The sequence below is a fragment of the Ictalurus furcatus genome, chromosome 2 (genome assembly GCF_023375685.1).
Source record: "Ictalurus furcatus strain D&B chromosome 2, Billie_1.0, whole genome shotgun sequence".
In the NCBI taxonomy this organism is placed as follows: domain Eukaryota; kingdom Metazoa; phylum Chordata; class Actinopteri; order Siluriformes; family Ictaluridae; genus Ictalurus; species Ictalurus furcatus.
Window position 1 is genome coordinate 23,300,737 of NC_071256.1, and position 21,521 is coordinate 23,322,257.

The 21,521-nt window shown below is 39.7% G+C and overlaps 1 protein-coding gene across 4 annotated transcripts; it reads right to left on the bottom strand.

Moving 5' to 3' along the window:
* Positions 1-298: 298 nt before the first annotated feature.
* On the bottom strand, positions 299-21,159 carry hid1a (HID1 domain containing a). 4 transcript variants are annotated; one of them, XM_053653846.1, is made up of 19 exons: positions 20,734-21,159; positions 19,297-19,446; positions 16,337-16,507; positions 15,119-15,241; positions 13,244-13,350; positions 12,764-12,880; positions 8,352-8,559; positions 7,458-7,514; positions 7,231-7,371; positions 7,055-7,145; positions 6,786-6,937; positions 5,805-5,883; positions 5,537-5,701; positions 4,440-4,718; positions 4,207-4,352; positions 2,996-3,085; positions 2,277-2,368; positions 2,030-2,188; positions 299-1,886 (listed from the first exon to the last, which is right to left on the bottom strand). In XM_053653846.1, exons 1-19 carry the CDS (start codon positions 20,797-20,799, stop codon positions 1,823-1,825), a joined length of 2,457 nt encoding a protein of 818 aa, XP_053509821.1. In that variant the 5' UTR covers positions 20,800-21,159; the 3' UTR covers positions 299-1,822. The 4 variants fall into 4 exon arrangements, with proteins under 4 accessions (XP_053509821.1, XP_053509811.1, XP_053509830.1 ...); XM_053653836.1 differs by having other exon boundaries at positions 15,119-15,244; XM_053653855.1 differs by having other exon boundaries at positions 4,491-4,718; positions 15,119-15,244; positions 20,734-20,924.
* Positions 21,160-21,521: the final 362 nt, after the last annotated feature.

Consider the following 21,521-nt stretch of genomic DNA (forward strand, 5'->3'; position numbering starts at 1 on the left):
TAAAAAAAAAATTTGATAATTGTAAGTCGCTCTGGATAAGGGTGTTTGCCACCCACACATTTCTCATTTAATTGGGTTGAGAAGTGGTGTGTGAAGGCCATAGAATATGACATATTTTTCACACTTATCAAATCACTTAGCTAGCCCTCGTGGCCTGTGGAAGTCATTCTGGAAGAGACCACTCTCATCAGGATAGGATTATCATGCCAGCAAAATGTTTCAAGTGCATAACACGGCCAACCGTTTTGTTTTTTCCCCTGTAAAGTGTCACCTGTCTGCATGTCCTGATTATGTGCAGCTTAAAATATTTGATATAAAAACTTTATACACATTCAGAAGTACAAATATTCATACTTCCAATATGAAAAATGCACTTTAACACTAATAAAACTAAATAGCCTTGCATGGACTCAATTATAATTTCTATTGGTGTCTCCACACAGAGTGGAACAAAAGAAAAAAAAAAAAGCAAACAGATAACACTCACTAAGGCCTGTTTAATGTTTCCTGTCCATACTGTGCGTAAATGCAGTATCTGAGGGGACATGCTGTTCAATTACAAATGAAATCAAATGAAAGAACCTGATGTAACAAACACTTCCTGTGCTTATATTATGTGACACGCAGCCACACACCAATCTAAACATTCCCAATGTTGTTCCCATCCCTGGTTTTTCCCATACATGATGACACAACATTCCAATGATTACAAAACCACACTAAACACTTGTCACTTCCTTTTTCTATCCGTAACTCTCATTATTAGTATGTTATAAAGAGGCACCAAATGTCTGTTCCCAGGTTTAAAACAAGGAAATTGTGAAGACAAATTAGGTGTGGCTGACCATGTAACCATGCAAAATGATTCACAAGACATCATGATTTTAAGCTCAGCATAGATTATGTTTATATATATAGCGACAAAAATGTTACTTTAAACATTAAGCACAGTATATACATTAGATCATCTCATTAGCAAATCTGATATGCAGACAAAAATAGTAATATCAGGTCACCATAAATGATTCTCATCAGCACATAGCTAATAATTTGTTTACAGTTGAATACTGGTGAAACATGTGGACCGTTACTAGCTGAAATATTTGCCAGTCTGTTAGTGTTCCATGAAATGTTAACCTGAAAATGAGAGCGAGTAGGAATGTGGACATTTCTCTGTTAACCACAAGTCAAGATTAGACAACCTACAGAACAAGCAAAAAGAGATAGCTGTAGTTACGCTGCCTTCTAGTGGCATGTGCATAGCAACACAGTCACAGTCAATGCCCATGGTCACACTAGCCCTACTAAAGCCACTCACTACTTTACTACACGCGACCAAACTCATTAGACTTTCAAATATGCATCCATCAAATATATATATATATATATATATATATATGCTTTTATATACAGTGGCAGTTCATACGGTAGGAAAGTCATTCATACATCCACAGTGAGAGATTCTCAATGGTTTAAGCAGCTGGACATTATATGGTCTTATCAAAAGACTGAGCTAAATGTAGAAACATTATCATTTGAACACCAGCCGTTCCAATCATTCACAGATGCCAACTCAGTGAGCCATGAAGACTGGTACAGATTTTCCGAGTCACTGAATCCTTTAGGGTTTAGACAAAAACGTCTTTTTCCATATTACTGGAGTAAACCGGTGAGGGTTTACCGGTGAGGGTTTACCGGTGAGGATACAGCACTGCACTGAAATTGAAGACTAAGCTTTTAAATGGGTGTTGGAGTGAGAGACGTGAAATCACCAACCAGCCCTCTATTCAGTCAATGACAGGCAGCTCATGGATCCGCCCTTCTACATTCTCTGGATCTCAAAGAGACGAACATCTGTGTCGTACCAGATTGGCGGGTCCACATTGCTACAATAAAGAAAAGATAAAAGGTCAAACAGCTCACCGTTTCTTCCGAGCTCATTAATCATGTGCCGTGATATTCTTATGTCTGGAATTACAGAAAATTATAATTAGCTGACGTGAGATTTTTCGCATTGTCCAGTGCTTACCGGAGATAAATGACACCCCACATGTATGTGCGGAACCACATGGCGGTGCCTGCATTGGCCTGGTATTTTCTGATCAGAATAGGGTGAGGCACAGGCAAAAGCCCCACAAGAGTACCATGCTGGAGGAATTTTAGGATCTCTGATTCATCTGTCAAGCCCCTGTGAAGAAAAAAATATGCATACACATTATGAATTTAAAAAGAATTAGTAAATATACAGATATCTGTGGGTTTGGACATTTCCATACTTGTCAATGCAGATCTTCTCCACTTGGGGCACCAGGACCTGCAGCAGGCGCATGATGGTCTGTAGAGGGAGCTTGCTCTTCCAGGACAGGACCTGCACCACAGAGAGAGCAGAGTTTACAGTTAGTCTGTTAAGAATAGTTTGAGTAAGAATGCCAACCTCATTATTAAATGAAAGCAGACAGAGCACCAAGATATCAATAAACATGGTCTGATCTGCCATCAATATGCCATTTATATAACTCGGCCAACGACTTTTTGTTAAGGGCGTAAACATGATCTGCCGTTTTAGAAACTTGGTTAGAAGAGAACAGTAATCATATACACATTCATTAGTCTGTATGAATGCAAGGACCGCTAGGGTCCATATTTTGTTACGTTATGTTATCTAGTACATTTTAGAAAAGTCAATTATGGGCAACCAAAACACGTGACTGGGCAGCACATTGGAGCTTGTACTTGCCTGGTCTGCTAGCTAATGAATTAATGATCTCTCCTCACTGTCATTCTTAATCAGATTTTTTTTTTCCTTTTCTTTTAAAATTCAGTTTTGGAATAAAGTGATCTTCTTTTGCATTCACTTAAATGCCACAAACAGCAAACCTCCATAACAGATAAATGTGGCTGTGTGTATTGCTGCAGACATCTAATTACTTTCTTAGAGCTCGCTTTAGGTTTCAAATATGACTGCTACATAGCGACAACTATGAAAGCTACGCACCCACTCTGGTGTTGGGACCCAGTATGTGGCAGCTGATGATGCACTTGACAGACGTCTCCTCACCATTTCTGCCTCTGTGTAGAAGACGTCCTGTTGGGGAACATGAAATGGCTTTCACTGGCATACACTTGTATGAACATTAAATTCACAGACACTGATTTTGCCCCACCTTGTTGTAAATTAAATGAATTATCATTTGGCTGCAGTTGATTAACCACCACTGCCCCATTAACGACCTCTGCTCTGTTCTCAGTATCCTATGGGGAAGACGTCTTATTGGAGTGGGCTAAAAACACAGTCCCCTCCAAAAGTGCAATGCAATTCATTTGGCAGGCGCCAATTATCTCATTTATACAACTGAGGTTAAGGGCCTCAGTGCCTTGCCCAGTGGCCACTTGGCGGTGCTGGGATTTGAACTCTTGACCTTCCAATCAGAAGTCCAACATTCATCTTTTAATCTCAAACCCAAAGGTCTTCAGTGTATAGCAAAAATAAAAGAATTGGCCTTGCTGTTCCAGTACTTTCAGAGAGGACTGTATCTCATGTGAATGCAAGAAACAGACATATTATTGTCAGAAATGTCCCTACTTCTTATGGTGTCATTTGCAGCACATTTAAATTTGGTTTCAGGTGAGAGGATGCTGATCAGCTTATCCTGGATCACCAAGCTCTGCTCAGAATGCTTCTCCAATCTTAACTAGTAATAAATAATGTGTCAAGCTGACTCATAATGTCGAATTTGTTTCAACATGAACTAATTCAAGGCATGCTTCCTCCGAGACATGTGGTCACAGTGCAGCACATCTTTTCGAACATAACAGGGCAGCCATCCTTTTCTTTAAACATGAGCTCACAGAGGATAGCTTAATGCCATCCTACCCACCTAGGGAGAAAAGCCAATCATGCCCTTGTGGACCCCTAGCCATGGATGGCTCTGGCATAGTAAGGATTCAAATTAGGGATCTCCTGTCAATAAGGCAAGAGAGAGCAACATATTGCTCAATTTTGACCTAAAAATGTAGTTTGCCCTAATGTTAGTAATTTTCATGATGGTCACCGAAGTGAATCATCTACAGAATTTCCCATCATTCAGCAGAACTAATGAAGCCCCGTGGTAAAGTTTACTGACGATTATAAGACAAGTCCAGTCAGCTTGACATACTTACTAGAAATTTCTAAATGATTTCATAATACCTTTATCAAGATCTCACCTCGTTGTCTCTTCCAGAGTTGGACTCTGTGTCGCTGGCCCCACTCAAGACACCATGTTCCGGTGAGTGAGGAGTTTCTGTCTTTGGCACTGTGACCATGGTGCCATCCTCCGATACTTGGGACTTCTCTGTTAGTTTATCAATACCTGAAAATAATATTTAGAAAGTTCAGCCACACTGAAAATGTATTAACCATTAATAAAGTCTAAGGGTGAGAGTTTTTCTTTCCTTACTTCCTTCGAGTAATGAGTTCCACTGCCATAAAGGAATGGTCAGGCTGTTACCTGGCATGGCCACAAGGCTGGTCTTCAGCGTGCCCGGCTCGGCAGGTACGGCTGGCCGAGATCCCTCCATGGAAATTGTCTCCTGGGAGTTAGTGCGAGAGATAGCATCAGGAGATTTCCTCTTCTTTTGCAGTGCCTTCTGGATGGATGCAGAGTCAGTGGGCAGGTTGGCAAGCTGGTGAAAGACGTTGCGCTTGCGGATGATGGCGTATACCAAGTTACAGTTGCCTGAGGCATAATGGACAGTGAATGTGATGTCTTATGTCATAATTCTTCGTCATTATCTTTATCACATTTAAAGGCCAGATTCTGGAGTATGCACATACAATATCAACATGTATATGATAACAACTGGAGATCTTTCCTGATACTGAAACGTTGAGTATCAGCCAATACCGATACACACCCAATATTTAAATATTTAAATTAAAACCATGGGTTAAATGTTTGTTTTTTTAACTGAAACACTTCACAGTTACCTCTCTCATGCACATTTTAAATACAACAAAATACAAAGTACAAACAGAATAAAGGCAATCATAAGAAAAGAGAAAACAGTCAAGTCTTCCATCCATACCGTTCATCTTACACAGGGTCACGGGGAATCTGGAGCTTATCCCAGGGAACTCAGGGCACAAGGTGGGGGACACCCTGGATGGGGTGCCAACCCATTGCAGGGCACAATCACACACACACTCACACACCCATTCACACACTATGGACAATTTGGACACACCAATCAACCTACAACACATGTCTTTGGTCTGGGGGAGGAAACCGGCATACCCGGAGGAAACCCCCGAAGCACGAGAAGTACATGCAAACTCTGCGCACACAGGGCAGAGCCAGGATTCGAACCCCAAACCCAAGACTTGTGAGGCAAACCTGCTAACCACTTAATGTTCTATGTAAACATTTCCAGTTCCAAAATAGAAATTTCTTTTATAAATTTCCAGATATTTAATCCACTTTTTTTTTTTTTTTGCTGGTATCGTGCCGATACCGGGTATTGGATCAGTGCCATCTCTAATAACAATGTATCTTACCATCAAACTGGTACTGGATAATGTTATTAAAGGCCTCCAGCAAAAAGAAGACCAAGTGGTGGTTCTGAGCAGCAGAGAACAGGAACCAATTGGTGGAGAAGGCTTCCAGAAGATGCAGGAGCTTATTGGCTGCCACCATGGACAGACTCTTCAGGTAAGGAGACACTAAACAGTGTGGGGGAATTACACACACTGATGTGAGCCAGACAAATCCCACAAAAAAAATGAATTTTAATTAAACACAGCCATGAATGGTGAAACCACTTACCATTCACTACAATGGTGAGCAGGCAGTCGAAGAGTGGCTGCAGACGCTGATGGCCACTTGTAATGATCTTGTGGAAAACCTGAAGATGTGTTAAAATGAGAATAGTTTGTGAGTGTGACAAACTTGACACTTAACAGCTGAATGTCATGTTGCGCACAACAATTCTGGTATCTGACCTCCCTACGTTTACACTCACTGGCCAATTTATTAGGAATACATGTATACCTGCACATTCCTGCAATTATACAATCAGATAATCATGTGATAGGTGCACAATGCAAAAAAAATAAAAATAAATCATGCAGATACAAGTTAAGCAAGATCACATGTGATGTCAGAGACATGGCATGGTTATTTGTCCCAGATGGGCTGGTTGGAGTTTTTCAGAAACTGCTGAGATTTTCATTCACAATGCTTTGCCACAGTCAAAGGTACTGAGATCACATTCGTTACTGCATTCTGATGTTCGATGTGCATATTAACTGAAACTCTTTATCTGTATCTACGTGATTTTACGCGTTATGTTGCTGCCATATGATTGGCTGATTGAATAATTGCAAGAATGTACTGTACAGGTGTACCTAATTAAATGGTTGATAAGTTTATATACCCCAATGGCTCATGAACAAATTAATGAGTTATCCCAACCTCACCACTGTAAATTATTTTCAACCTTGGGGTCCCATGGGGTTGTCTGAGATACCACAGAGCAGAGAAGTGAAAATCTCATTGGAATCTCAACAAACTATGATCGTATACATTGGCAATCCAAGTAGTTACAAATATTTGCATGTCATACTGTACCTAGCATTCTACGGGTTGTGCACTTATTTACAGTAATGCACTGTGAAAGTAGTAGGCCTATACTTTCTATTATAAAAAGAAAGTGAGAGGGGCTTTAAAATGGAGTTACTGGGCACAAAAAGGTTGAAAACTCCTAGTACAATATAAAATAAGTCCAAGTAAGAAATCAGCCCTTACTACAATGAGGAGGTCAGCATGTGTGCCGGTGAACACTGGAATATCCATTGGGACTCGAAGAGAGTACGGTTTGTTCAGACGCACCCCGAAATTCCTCTCCCCACTCAGCAGCAGCAAAATGAACACACCAATGTGCATGAGACCAACACGGGCTAACAACAAACACAACAATTAAGTGCCAACTAGGAATCAGTCTGATATACAAAACACACACACACACAGACAAACGTTTGTGTCAAGTAACAATCAGACATGTACAGAATACTTACACTGGTCAGCCCTGGCATCATTCAAATAGTAGAGAATAGGCACCAGAACATCCAGCACATCACTGCTCTTCAGAACAAAGAACAAGAATTTCTGGAACAATGGAGAGACAGGAAAAGGAGTTAGACAAGAAAAAAGTCATTTCTGATATGACTTTATGCCATCAAGCATCTCTTACCTTGTTGAAATCACAAAATTTCCAGAAGAGGACCAGAAGCTCTTGGTGGAACTGGATCTTCTTGGTGGAGTTGGGCAGGTAGGTCTGAGTGAGCGGGTTAGTGAGCAGGCGAGCCAGGCCTTTCAGCACAAAGTCATAATCCTGGAGGCAAAATGATTTTTTTTTTCAAGGCATGAAACAAAGTGATAAGTAGTAGAACACATTTTATAGCATTGGTAGGTACATACCTCCTCTCTGTGAATTCTGGACAGGTAGTTCACAAACAGGTTTTGTGGGCCTGCAGACTGCCAAAGAGAGAAAAAAATGCAGAGATTAATTGCACAGATTTTTATTTATTATTTTTTTAAGATCATTTATTTATATAAAATAAACATATTTCCATGAATTTGGACAAATCTGACACTTGTTCTTATTTGCTGTAAATTGGTGAGCTTTAAAACTTAAAGGAGCAGTGTGTAATGCTCAGCAGTGTTTCTAGACTGTTTAATCATAGGATTTTAAAAGTACCCCATTAAATTCCTTCTAAAGACATTTTATTTCATAATTAGCTTCCTACTATTGGCCATCTCATGATGTTATAAGTGGAATTTCTGACAGAAATAGCTGAAGTAAAGATCAAAGGTCCAAATTCCGCAACCCTAAATGAATGGCCAATCATTCTAATTGAAATCCAATTTCATCCATATTATTAAACAGGATGCAATTTACTGCCCTGCTTCTGCATGTTGCTGTGCCATGACCTATTGATTAGTGTAGCTGGTAGCTGAACCTAGCAGTGGAGTGCAAACAAACTTCAATCCAACGTTATTTCTGTAGCTTTCCGCACTAGAAACATGCACAAAATATGCCCACGCATCATGCAACGTTCATTCGCCTCATTCTAGCACTGTTGTTTACGTTGCTGGAGAAATGCTGCTGTCAATCAGTATGTGATCCGACAGAAAACTGAATACCTTACAATAAATACCAGGCTCATAAATACTAATGTTGTTAAATATAAATACAACAGGGTAAATGTTTCCAAATGGATTTCATTTTTGTCCAAGTAAAAGTCACAGTTCAAGTTTTTCACACTTCCAAGAGTGTATGTGTGTGTGCTAAAGGTGTGGTGGCGCTCCTACATCCTGCTCGTCCATGCTGGAGGGGGAGGGAGCGCGCTGAGGCTGAGCGTTCTCATGCTCCAGAGTGACGATGAGGATCTGCACTGCCTGCTCCACCAGCTGCTCCCGGTAGTCAGAGAACAGCAGGTGGTTGTAAGGAATGCCGTAGCCCACCGGGTCATATGCACACACCACGTTGATCAGGGAAGTAAACAAAGGCAGGGCATGCCTGGAGGGATTGTAGAGAGAGACACACACACACACACACACACAAACACTTACTCTGCCACTGGACTTTTTTTTGCTTTCTCCTTTTTTTAAAAAAAAAATCAGATAACCCTTAACATCACATGCTGTAGGGGCCAATAACTGTATGTATTTGGTCAGTTATCAGAAATGAATATCATTTTGTATGATCATATTCATCAACATCATTCTTCGCTAATACTGTATAAAGGAAAAATGTTCTTGACGACAAAACAAAGAGAAGCATATTATTTGAGCTGACTGACTGTTCATTAATGAATAACCAAGTATGTTAGGAACATACAGTTGAGTCTAAAAGTTATATTCCTTAGGATATAATAAAGAATACAAAGAAATCCCAATAATCAATATGATGCATTATATTTAATAGGCGCTCCTTTGTTCCTTTTGTAGAAAATAAAATAAAAAACAGTTAGTGTATTTTAAAGATATTAATAGTAAAATAATTGCCTCTTTGCAATTGTGATATGAATATTCAGTAGTAACTTGAATTCCTACGCTTTGCTTTCTAACAGTCTCTGATGACATGATCTCTGAACAGATTTTGCAAACCTTTTTTGCACAACGATACAAGTGTTAGCATTTGAATGAAACTGATGGGTTCGTGATGGCTGTTTCTAAGCGAAGCAAATGGTGTGCAAACAGGAGGGTTCAGATATACATTGTGTTGCTAGGTAGCCACATTCATTAGTCCTTTTATCATGTAAACTTCGCATACGGGTCACTTTGTAGCTATACAATTACTCACTGTAGCCCATCTGTTCCTGTGGACGATCTTTCAGCCTGCCTCTACCTGCTCATCAGTGGATGGGTTTTAGCACAGAGCTGGCCAGATTATTATATAGGTGGTTTATTCTCGGTGTATCGAGGACATTATCCATTCATTTTAGCGTACTCATTTAAAAAAAATAAAAAAAAGCGAGAGAGAGCGAGAACATACTCTACTTGGACCCTACTGTCCAATCTGAGTGATACTGTATTTAAGTGTACAAGTATTCATATAATAATAAAAAAATAAAACAATAAAATTAATTAATTTAATAAACAATTCATTTGGACTACATTGGCACATACACACACACACAGATATACAAACATATATATATATATATATATATATATATATATATATATATATTGGCCCCTAAAATGTTCAGTCAGTCCTTCTTTAACGCAATTAAATTTCTTTAAATTTGTAATCAGCAAATAAGCAGTACAGAATCAGTAAAAAAAAAAAAAGCTCCAACTCAACCCGCTGTTTAGAGGTTGCTTAGTTTAAACCAAGCATCTCATATAAATCTTTCTAGAAACCGTATGTAAATCTTTCTAGAAACCGTAAGTAAATGTAGTGAGGCAAAAATCTGAACAAAAACTACAGAACTACAGCCATGGTAGAGTTACGAGGATATAACTGCACATGTACCAATGTGACACGTATAAAATAAAAATAAAAAAAAGTCGTCACAATGTGATACTCAAAAATGTTAAGTCAAAACAGTGATAGTGCTTGTGATAATACGGACACGCAACAGAGGAAGGAGGAGGTGAAATGAGAGGGCAGAAATGCAGCAGAAGGGCATGAAAGCAAATGAAAGAGCCAAAACAAGCGTTACATGAGTATCAGTCAAGATAAAATAGACAAAACTCAGAGAGAAACTCTGATAAGTTCAAGAACCTAAAAGCCTTTAGTGAAAAGCTCCGTGAACAGATTTTAAAACATCATTTACCCTTTATTCATTTCAAATGAAGAATCAGTGTTTGACAGTCAGACCCCTGTGTGTTGTCATTTTGAGGAACAGTAACTGATTAATTGAATCAATTTAAAACGACCATACTTTTAATCTACCAATCACATGTCTGGCAGTCTGGGAAACCCTCCGTGCGTCTGAAATCGTACTGTGTCAGTACCTACTGCATTCGATTCAGTATCTACTGCTTGGCCTTTCAGTATGAATACAATCCAGACATACTACATTCACCGTATTGGCACTGTCATGTGACCTATGACGTCATAAACTTATAGCGCCTGCCAGATTAGAGCATCTGCACCGCAACCGTTTTTTCCTAATTAAACCTTCAACAAGTTAACAATTTACTCAGGTGTTTTTTTAAACAAGTATGGTTCAACCACAAGGAACAATGTTTAATACCTATAGCACTTGAGCCGACGTGCTGCCTTCTACCATTTTTGATTCTGACAGCTCCCCTGCGACAGTCCCACTGCCTTATGGGATAGCGCAGTGTCCACTGGCTCCATTCTGCAGAATCTCAACTTTGTATTTCTCGCCTACTGTTTTATGAATACTGAGAGTTCGGACATACTACTCCTTCGGCGTACTGCTTTTCGGCTACTGTATAGAAGGGTAGTAAGGATATTCGGACGCAGCTCCTGTCACATGTCACTGTGGCTGAATTCTGGCAAGCAGCCAAAAATAATGAAAAATCTGCTTTTCACCAAAGTTTTTTTTTTCCCCCCCTGCCTATAACATTCTCTGGCATGTCAATTTTATGAAAACCAACATATATTTCACCAAAACTATGTAGAAATATTTTACTCACTTTAACAACTTCTGACTTTGTTTAGCTGCCCTGTGGTGCAGCATGAATTTCAAATGATGCAGTGGCTTTATATAACCCGCCAGCCTTCACTCTTCCCAATTGGCAGCTGTTACGTGATACGGGAGAGCTATCTTTTGGGTGTGACTTGGCAAGTGAACAAATTACAAGAAAGATTGGGGGGTGGGGGGGGGGGGATTGATTGATTAATAGACTTTTAAACGAATGGACTAATGATTCATTGCGTCATTCCATAATTGATAACTTGCTAGCTAAATGCACTTTCCTCGTGCAGTTAATGTAATGTTGTAATCAAGTTTGTGGACGTAGTGACATGAACGCAAGCCTAATAGTTTACTAGCTCTCAAAATATTCGAAATATACACGCACCTTCGCCGACACTGTTTTTTTCCCCCAGCACTAATCTAAGAGCGGAGTCATGTGACATTTAGCTCAGGAGATGAAGAGACTGACGTAAATGACGCCGATGATTGAGGTGATTATGTTTTCTATCATGAACGTATAATCTTTGATCAACTGACTATAATGCAGTTCTGGTTACGTAGAACGTAGAGATTTGCTTGCAATACTTATGTCCGTTCAGAATAATAGTAAAACCAGGTTAAGATCATCCCAAAATGAGATAATCTAAAAATGATGTCAGAAAAATGAAGGACGTGGCGTCTAGTTTATAATGGAAATATAATGATCGATAAAATAAATGATATTTTATCACTGAACAACTGCTGGATAAGCGGGGCCTGTAAGTCTAGGGGTTATAAATAAAGGTGGGCATAAAATAGACATGGTTTTCATGGTCATATCTATTATTTAAAGCAAGTGAAATCAAAAACAGCTGTTTTGGTCAATCAGTGTGCTGGTGTGTTTCAGTGGAGTTATTAGTTTAATCTTTAAATGCAATTTTCACCCTTTTGCAGGGTAACCTCATTACCAGAGGCCAAAACAATGGATTTTCCGCCTGTTTTGGGGGTGCCCGTGTTCAGCAATGAATTTATTTGTAAGGTCACACTCCACATTAGTGGTTAATGGCACACATGAAACGAGACATTCAGGGCTTTAAGAGTTTGCAGTTTTTCTTAAGTATGTATACGTATATGTTGCTGTTTTTTTACCTAGCCTACTAGGTTTAAAATTTATAATTGTATTGTGGCAAATGTATACAGTGTTTTACAATCAAAAAAGCTTTAGCTGTGCTGTCCGTTTCATCTCTGTAACAATGTTATTGTGGAGAGGTGTGAAGAAGTGTGAATTCCCCCCCACCACCACTCAAATCACCCACCTCGCCAGCAGCTAAACACAGAGTCACGGTTCTCTACACATAGAAACCAAACAGTATCCTGACTAATATTATACCAGACTTGCAGCAATTAAATAATTCATTTGTTTATACTGACTGAAAATGGCTGATAAATCGATTTCCATCCTGCAGGTGGAAGGGAATGCCAGTGTACTGCTAGAAAGGGTTAAAACTTGAGTACTTTTGTTGAGTTCGTGCGTTTTTGCATACAGCTGCAGAACTATTTCAATTTCCTCCCTGTTTGCACTTTATACATTCTTACTGTACGTGTGTATGTGTCTTATTAACTCACCTATTCTCAGTGGAGCAAAAGAAAGTGACCCAGGGATTGATGATGTTACCGTCTGAAGATGGCGGCAAGTACATGGCCTCAGAGAAACAAGTCAGCAGCAGCCTCAACAGCTCAGTCCTGCACACCCAGAAACCACACACACACACACACATATACACACACACACACACACACACACACACACAGTATCCATAAACAATACTAAGAATCCTCTGCTTTTTACATATTGCACTGTAACAATCACAGTTCACTCAGAGCTTTTTGTCGTAAATCTGCCAGAGACACCATCCTGCCTTAAAAGCAGGAGAAGAAAGCAAATAGCCTGGTCTGGTTGCTACCCAACAACCTCAGATGACGTGATTTGTGATAAGAATCTCGCTAAATGGGCCTTGTGTGGTGGTTACTGATTAAAAGGTTACTCAGGAAACATGAGAAAACACTCTCCTTTGGAAATGCAAGTGCATGTGATTGCATGCTCACCTGTTGAGATCATGGATGTAATTGAGGGGTGGCGACTGTGCAAAGCCCACCCCTGCCTCCCAGATGTACTCGCAACTGTCCAGCGACTGCATATCCTCCAGTGAATCCTGAAAAGTACAGCCACAAGATTACAAGTGACTTCCATTTGATTCCCACAAACAGTTCTGCCATCAGTTTTTCATGTTTTCAAGTCATCAGTAGAAGATGTGGTTACTGTAAGTTCTGCGGTTCCATCACATAGGTGATATTTTGGCATGGTGCCCAGGTCTGTTAAAGACCGGCCAAGAACAATCCCCCCCTCCGAAGGTATTGGAACAGCAGGTCAATTCTATTGTTTTCACTAAACATTGGACACATTTGGGTTTCAGATCAAAAGATGAATATGAAACGACAGATGAGAGAACAACTTAGAACATGGAACCTTTTGTTTGAACCCACCCTTTTTTTGTGATCAAAATAAAAAATGATCAAAAATATTGGAACACATGGCTGATAGGTGTTTCTTGCTGCCCAGGTGTGCCCTGGATATCACAAAGAAATACAGAGATGAGCCACAAAAGTTCTGGAACTAAGATTAACCTCTACCAAAGTGATGGAAAGGCCAAAGTGTGGAGGAGAAATGGATCTGCTCATGATCCAAAACATAGCTCAGCTGTGAAATACGGTAGAAGTAGTGTCATGGCTTGGGCTTGCATGACTGCTTCTGGAACAGACAGGAAACTGAAGGGAGAAACCCCCAAAAACATCAACAACTGAAAGAAGCTACAGTACCAGTCTGGAAAAGCAACACAAAAGAACAATGCAACAGTTTGGTGATGTCACCGGCTTGAAGTTCCTATACTTTTGCTCGCCTAAAAATTGGGTGGTCTGCCACCAAAGGTGCCATGTTTTAAGTTGTTTACCACATCTTGATGAAATATGAGGAATCGAAAGCTGAAACTTTGATTTAACGTCACATTCATCTTTTGATCTCAAACCCAAATGTCTTAAATGTATAGCGAAAACGATAGAATTGGCCTTGACTTTCCACTACTTTCAGAGGGGACTGTATATTTCCTCCCATAAAAAAAACCCAAAACTTATTTCATTTATTAATCCATAAGGAGAAATGAATGCCTTGTTTCTAAATATAAGTAAAAATAAATATCTTGTGGTCAGGGTTGTTGTGGTTTATATTACCAACTGAAATTTAAAAAATAAGTGCAGGTACACACACAGTAATTACTGTGGGAACGGCGGTAGCGGGATTAAAAAAAAAAAAAACAGTCACGCACAAACACCTTTAATCTGTGGTTGGGGGTGGGGAACGCAGGAGAGAGAGAGAGAGGTAATCAAACAAGAGAAAAAAACAGGACAGTAGGTAAAGCAATCTAACTACCACATGATTATCTCATATAGCTGCTAGCTAGTAACCTCCAAGAGTAAAGAAGCAGACAAAGTGCTGCGTTAGAAATCAGCTCCTGTAAACTCACAATACATCTACAACTCCTCATTTTCTGTGAACACTACGGTATACAACCATCACCAATAGAGAATAGATGCTGCTTATAAAACAGTAACATGGGCCAATCTACTGAACTGATGTGTTAAACAAAATAGATATTGTCAGTTGCAGGAGTTCACCTTACTATAAACAAGATTAATCATTCAGCTTGAAACACATCCAAAATACTTCTCCTACTTCCTCATACCACAGAACCTGTCAGTCAGTAATCCTTTAGAGGATTTAAGAGAAGAAAATGGAGGAAAGAAAACTTGTCCGATTTGCATATGAACGAGCAGAACCAGGAACTTAAGGAGATTTGGCCAAGTGGAACAACAGGGAAGGAGTGACACAGGTTACAAACGGTACAGTGATTCTGACAGGTTACTCACAGGTCCTCCTCTCTTATGGCTCTGCACGGTGAACTCAGGACAGAAGAGCAGGTCGGAGATGGCCAAAAGCAGAGACTCCGCCAGCGGCCGTGCTCCATCGTCATCGTCGTCCATCTCATCCATCTGCTGAGACACGAGAGCTCACTTGGAGGAATATCCGAAAGATGCTAACATAGATAATACTTAATGAATGCAAACAGTAGTGAACTGTTGTCATGGCCTCAGCTTAGCTTAATTCAATATGACATGAGTGTGGGTGTGTCTGTGTATAAACGGACAGTGTGTGGAATGTGTAAGAATTTTTATTTGATTATGATATTGTCGTACTCTAAAGTAGATTTCACAGATACAATGCAAAGCTTTACAGTGACTATAGCAGTGCTGTAGTGACAATCTCTGTGAAACAAACCCAAGAAAAAAATACTCATTTAATTAAGTAAGGAATTTAACATGACAGGGCGCACTGTGCTAGGAAAATAAGCCATGATGAGGTGGTGGGGAAAAAAATGCAGCTTGCCATGCTACTAAAAAGCCGCAAAGCATTAATGTCAAATAAACAATTAATTATAGAAAGCATTACCATATCAACCATTAAACATTCTTCTTTGTTAAATAACAAAACATTCTTGTACATTTTTCATTAGCTTTAGATTATGTAGATTGCCCACCATACACGTCATACAAGTAAACGATAGAAACCATAGAAACGGTAACATATTACAAACAGCACATTAATATAAACCTATCATTTGAATTACAGTCTGGGCTGTTTATGTTTATGTGCATATAGGACTGAAGGAATAAAAATTCTAAATCTTAGACTTAAGGTTTTATTTATAAATGATCTTCTGATCTGTTAGTGTAAGATCATACTCTAAAGAGCTTCAACCCACCATAAATACACGATTTTACTTTTCCCGACCAGCGAAAACTCATTTTCTATTAAAAACCAAGTGTTTCTGGCTCCTATATGCTACAGAATGAACAGGTCTGAGTTGATCTTGTAGCAGCCCTCTCACTTTGAGACACCTGATACACATGGGTCAGCCTTGTTCTCATACTCTCAAACAACAGCCTGAATCAGAGCTCTGTGTGAGCCAGAGCTCTGTTCCTTCACTGAGAAGAAGCACTCACAACTCCAGCAGTGTGGGTGTCTTATCTCTGTCTTTGTATATCATGCTGTTTTGAAATGAAATCCCAAAACAGTGAATTACTCACTCCAGCTCGTCCAGCCCCGGGGACGGTGGACCAAAAGAAGCCCCTCCAATCCTGGTCTTCGAAGATGTAGGGCAGGATACGGCTAAGAATGCGTGTGCAGTTCAGCACAACCTGCTTCTCTTGCTCGCTGGGGCATCCTGATTCTGCTGCTTGCACCAGCTTCTCCACTGCCTGCAAAACAGGAATGTATCAAGCAAGCAACCACGTATATTAGCACACATGCGGATACATATAACCACAAAATCAGGTTTAGAAACTGATCTCTAGCTCTTCCAGATGTTTACAACATGATTAGGCTTACACTGCTCATACTCACTTCAGCCTGATATATGACTTGGTGTAAGCCATAACACTACTAACCTTTCACTCAGAAAAAGCAAACTGCTTCTTGTGTCTTTTGTTCCTTTAAGTGCTGTGAAAGGTCATATGCCAAACCAATGCAAATTAATCCATCATCTGGGCATAAATAAATGCATACACAGACTTTGGACCTACTAGACTAGCACCTTTAGTGAGGAATTTTCAGTAGTTTTAAACAAGAAGGGGCTTTAACTGTTGAAAATGCACATCAACTAATGAAATATGACTCAGCTCATTTGCATGTAATACAGACAACTGAAAGGAAAGCCCATCATAAAGTATATTAGTAAAATGTTGGGGCACTATATGCCTTCCAGAGCAGCTCCTGGAAGCATACTGGTTGAACACCATTCTTCCAAAAGATATTCTCTCAAGTGGTGTTTTGATGAAAAAAAACAAAAAAACAAACTCTAATATGTCACTCAAAAATCTCCTGTGCGTGTTTTACCATCATCAGTCGAAGAGGTGGTCACTATAAGTTCAGTGTTTCCAACACATAGGTGATATTTTGGCACTGTGACCAGATTTACTGAAGACTGACCAAATATATTTCCTCCCATGAAAAAAACAATAAAATAAAAAAACACTTCATTTATTAATCCATGGGGAGAAATTAACACGCCTTTTTTCTAATTGTTTCTGGCTGTTGTAGATGTATGCATAAAGACTGGGATCCCAAGGGACCTGCAGTAAAATCTGAAGTAATTTTGAAAATACTGCGGAGTTTGCATGATTTTGCATTCATTTCTGCGATCGCAAAATCACAAAATCCTGGAGTGACTGATCAGAAAAGAAATGTTTCCACATAGGATAAAGGTGACAAGTCAGAAGAACTTTGTATTGATTTGCAGTTGGCTATCCTCTATGAGGACAAGTGGATCCAAAAGATGGCAGCAAAAATAAATGTCCCTCAAAGTACAACAGAGACATTAGCTTTTAATTTGTTACTTGCTCCTGTTGTAATAGTATATTGTACCAGACATATACAGTTGCAATCAAAATTATTCAACCACCATTGCAAATAAGGTTTCATGTCAAAATTTACAGACTTTCAGCTGTTTGCAATGAACAAATCAAACAAAAACAATTGAAATAGTTAAACACAACGAATGCTTCAAGTGGTTTCCCCAAATTCAACTGAAAATGCAACTTATAATGATTTCTCCAGTTTCAAAATTATTTTTTGAAAATCAATATTGCATGCCCGTGATCTTCGGGCCCTCAGGCAGAACTGCATTAAAAACATGATTCTGTAATAGAAATCACTGCCTGGGCTCAGAAACACCTTCAGAACTCATTGTCTGTGTACACAGTTCACCGTGCCATCCACAAATGCTGGTTAAAGCTTTATCATGCAAAGAAGAAGCCATATGTGAACATGATCCAGAAACACGCCGTCTGCTCTTGGCCAAAGCTCATTTAAAATGGACTGAGGCAAAGTGGAAAACTGTTCTGTGGTCAGACGAATCGAAATTTTTAAATTCTTTTTGGAAACCATGGACGCCGTGTCCTCTAAAGTAAAGATTACTAAAGAGGAGAGGGATCATGCGGCTTTTTATCAGCTCTCAGTTCAAAAGTCTGCACCTCTGATGGTATGGGGGTGCATTAGTGCCTATGGAATGGGCAGCTTGCACATCTGGAAAGGCACCATCAATGCGGAAAGGTATATACAGCTTTTAGAGCAATATATGCTTCCATCCAGATTCCATCCCATCTTTACTTCTGAGAGACTCTGCCCCTCTAAGATACTCTTTTTATACCCAGTCATGTTACTGACCAGTTGCCAGTGAACCTAATAAGTTGCAAAATGTTCCTCCAGCTGTTTCTTTTTAGTAACACTTACTTTTCCAGCCTTTTGTTGACCTGTCCCTACTTTTTTGAGACGTGTTGTGGCAATCAGATTCAAAATTACCTTCTTTTTTCCTTAAAATGGTACATTTACTCAGTTTAAACATTTGATATGTTTTCTATGTTCTATTGTGAATAACATATTGGTTTATGAGATTTGCAAATCATTGCATGCTGTTCTTATGTACATGTTACACAGCATCAAAACTTTTTTGGAATTGGGGTTGCAGAATAGTATCGTATAGTATTGTATAGGATAGTACGTATAACAGACCTAATGTCGTCAAAGGTCTTGAAATTGAGGTTACTGATCTAGGATCAGACAGTTTCACTTTACTGAGTTCCACAGTAAAGCCCACTGAAAGGGGTTATTCACGTACTCATGGATGCCAGCATATGTACAAAGGAAAGCTGATCCTAATCGCTGCTCATTGACGCATATAGTCCCAATTCTGTCTCTGCACATTTATAAAATCAGAGGGCTGCTGTTTAGATGTTTCTATTTTGTCACAGTGTCCAAAAGGAAGCAGAAAGCTGCAGACAGGAAGGGAAGCACACAGACTGCTTTCCTGTGCCTACATGCCATGAGCACTTCATTCACCCAAACAATCTCTGCCGCACATTAATGAAAAGCAAAACAAACCCAAATGCGACTTCATTTCTTGACTATTGGATGAATTGCTTCAAGTTTACATGTTGCACTTGAAGTCCCTGGACATGCATGAATTTATTTTGGCTGACAATGTAGCTACCTTATAACACAGGGTTGCCAGATTGGAGGGTGATTCCTCCCTCACTGCTCGGATCTCTGCGGCTGGCACAAGGGCGAATACATCCTGGACTGAGGTGGCAGTGTCAGCCCAAAACTGGTCCCAGAAGGCATCATCTGTGGCTTCCACTGGCTGAAAGCAAAAGACATCGTCAGTGCAGTATTCTGTGTGGTTCATTTGAGTGCAGGCAACATAGCAAATATACTCCATGGCATCCCAGATGATTTTTGAGAGCACACAGACTTGAAGCTGATCAGGAAAACACACATCAAGTAAATCTGCTTCCATCCCCAAATGCGGACGCTGTCCTGGGCTCTGTGAGGACCAAGGAGGGTGTAGTAGTCCACTGACATGCAGACTAGGACTATCTGAAAACATCTATTTGATAAAACTATGAAGGTCTAGGTCTATCCCAGTCATTTAAAAGCTTCCTACAGCAATATGTATAAACAATATCACATTAAAATGAGTTATAGTTTGATTATTGACAGCTATTTACATTTCATCTGTTCTGTGTGTGTCTGTATAAACAGTAAAAACAGTGGAACTCGACAATTTTGCGTCACATACTGAACTAAAATGCTTTTATTTATCTTGTACACAACTAAAAGCCAAAGTAAAACATAGGCTAGTAGAATGCTTCACACTGTAAAGTATTATTTCACAGTGTAATGTAATTGTGATAAACTCTGTCCAGATTCAGACAGGCTGTCATACACAAAGCTGATACAATACTAGGGATTTTTCCGTCCACACAAAGCACACATACACACAAAGCACACACACCAGCCTGACTAAATAAAGCCTGGTGAGTACTACAGATAAACACATCGCGCGTGAAGGTAAAATCTCGCGTTATCACAGGAGCCAAAGTAACTGGATATTTTATTTGACTGGATTAATTCTGTTTCTATTGACGACTGACGTGGCCGATATCTCCATTTGACAGAAATAGTAATAATAATAATAATAAAAAGGGACACTGCCACGGCTTTTTTATTTTAATTAAAAAGTAAAAACGAAGAGACAAAATCGTGTAAAAGAAACGATGAAGATAAACAAAGCGCGCTGTTAACTCTAAACGATTCTGAGTATTTGGTTTTTGTTGTTTGGGGTATTTTTTTTTCTCCTAACGGCTTCATCAGCTTTGGGAAATAACGTCACCAGCCTGCAGTCCCCTGGCAAGTGCACCACTAAATAGCTATTAGAAGAAATATAACACGAAAGCGGGTTAAAGAAATAAGACTGGCTTTCGTTAGCATTAAAATCACCTATCAGGCCTGTATAATGACATATGAGTCATATGCGCATCCTTGATGTTGCGGAGATCTACGCCTGATTCACCGCAGCTCTGGTCTCCATCTGGAAATCTTTCCACGCTCCTACGCGCTGTATACATTTATAACAAACGCCACCAACCTGAGTTTTCGTGGTCAGTTGTATCACCGCTTTTCGAAATTTCAGCTTTGAATCGGTATTTCCCATCCTGCTTGAGAATTTCTCCCTAGTATAAAACAGCGCTGTTGCGGCGGAGAGTCTAATCCTCGCTCCCCTCCTCCTGCGCTTGTGTCATTCGCGGAGACCAGAAACAAACTTCCGGCTTCCAAGCGCGCGAGGCTGTTGCTAGGCTCAATCCTAAATGCGTACAGAGTGCACTATGTAGAGCGCCATATACGCTATAGAGCACTTTTGTTTGGGATTCGGTCTTCTTTCAAGTAACGTACTTTTGTTATCTTGCGTGAGAATGAAAAGGCCAGTGGGGCTGTGGTGACACCGTGGGTTTTATTTTAAATAGTATATCAATTTGCAACTCGGGGAACAACCAGGGAAGCTATCCTGGGGCTCAGGAGGTTTTAGTAGACACTTAACATGTAAAATCATTTGACCAAATGATTTGGTCAAGCTAGATTTGACAAAATGTATAAAGTTGGCTTGACGTTGGACGTTCAATATTCGCAGATATGCGGAAATTAAGGGACCGTCTCTAAAGTTACATACGGTATTGTTAAACACGTTTCCAACTTCAGTAGCATTTGAAGGGAATGATTTACAGTCACACAACCAACTGTAACGTGTTCATCTAGGTGTCAGGTATGACGCACACCTTTTAGATTTGTAAATTTGATCATATGTAAATTTGATATGAATTTCACTACAGAATGGGCCCATACACAAAGTATACCATAATTTAAAGCTCAATAACATTT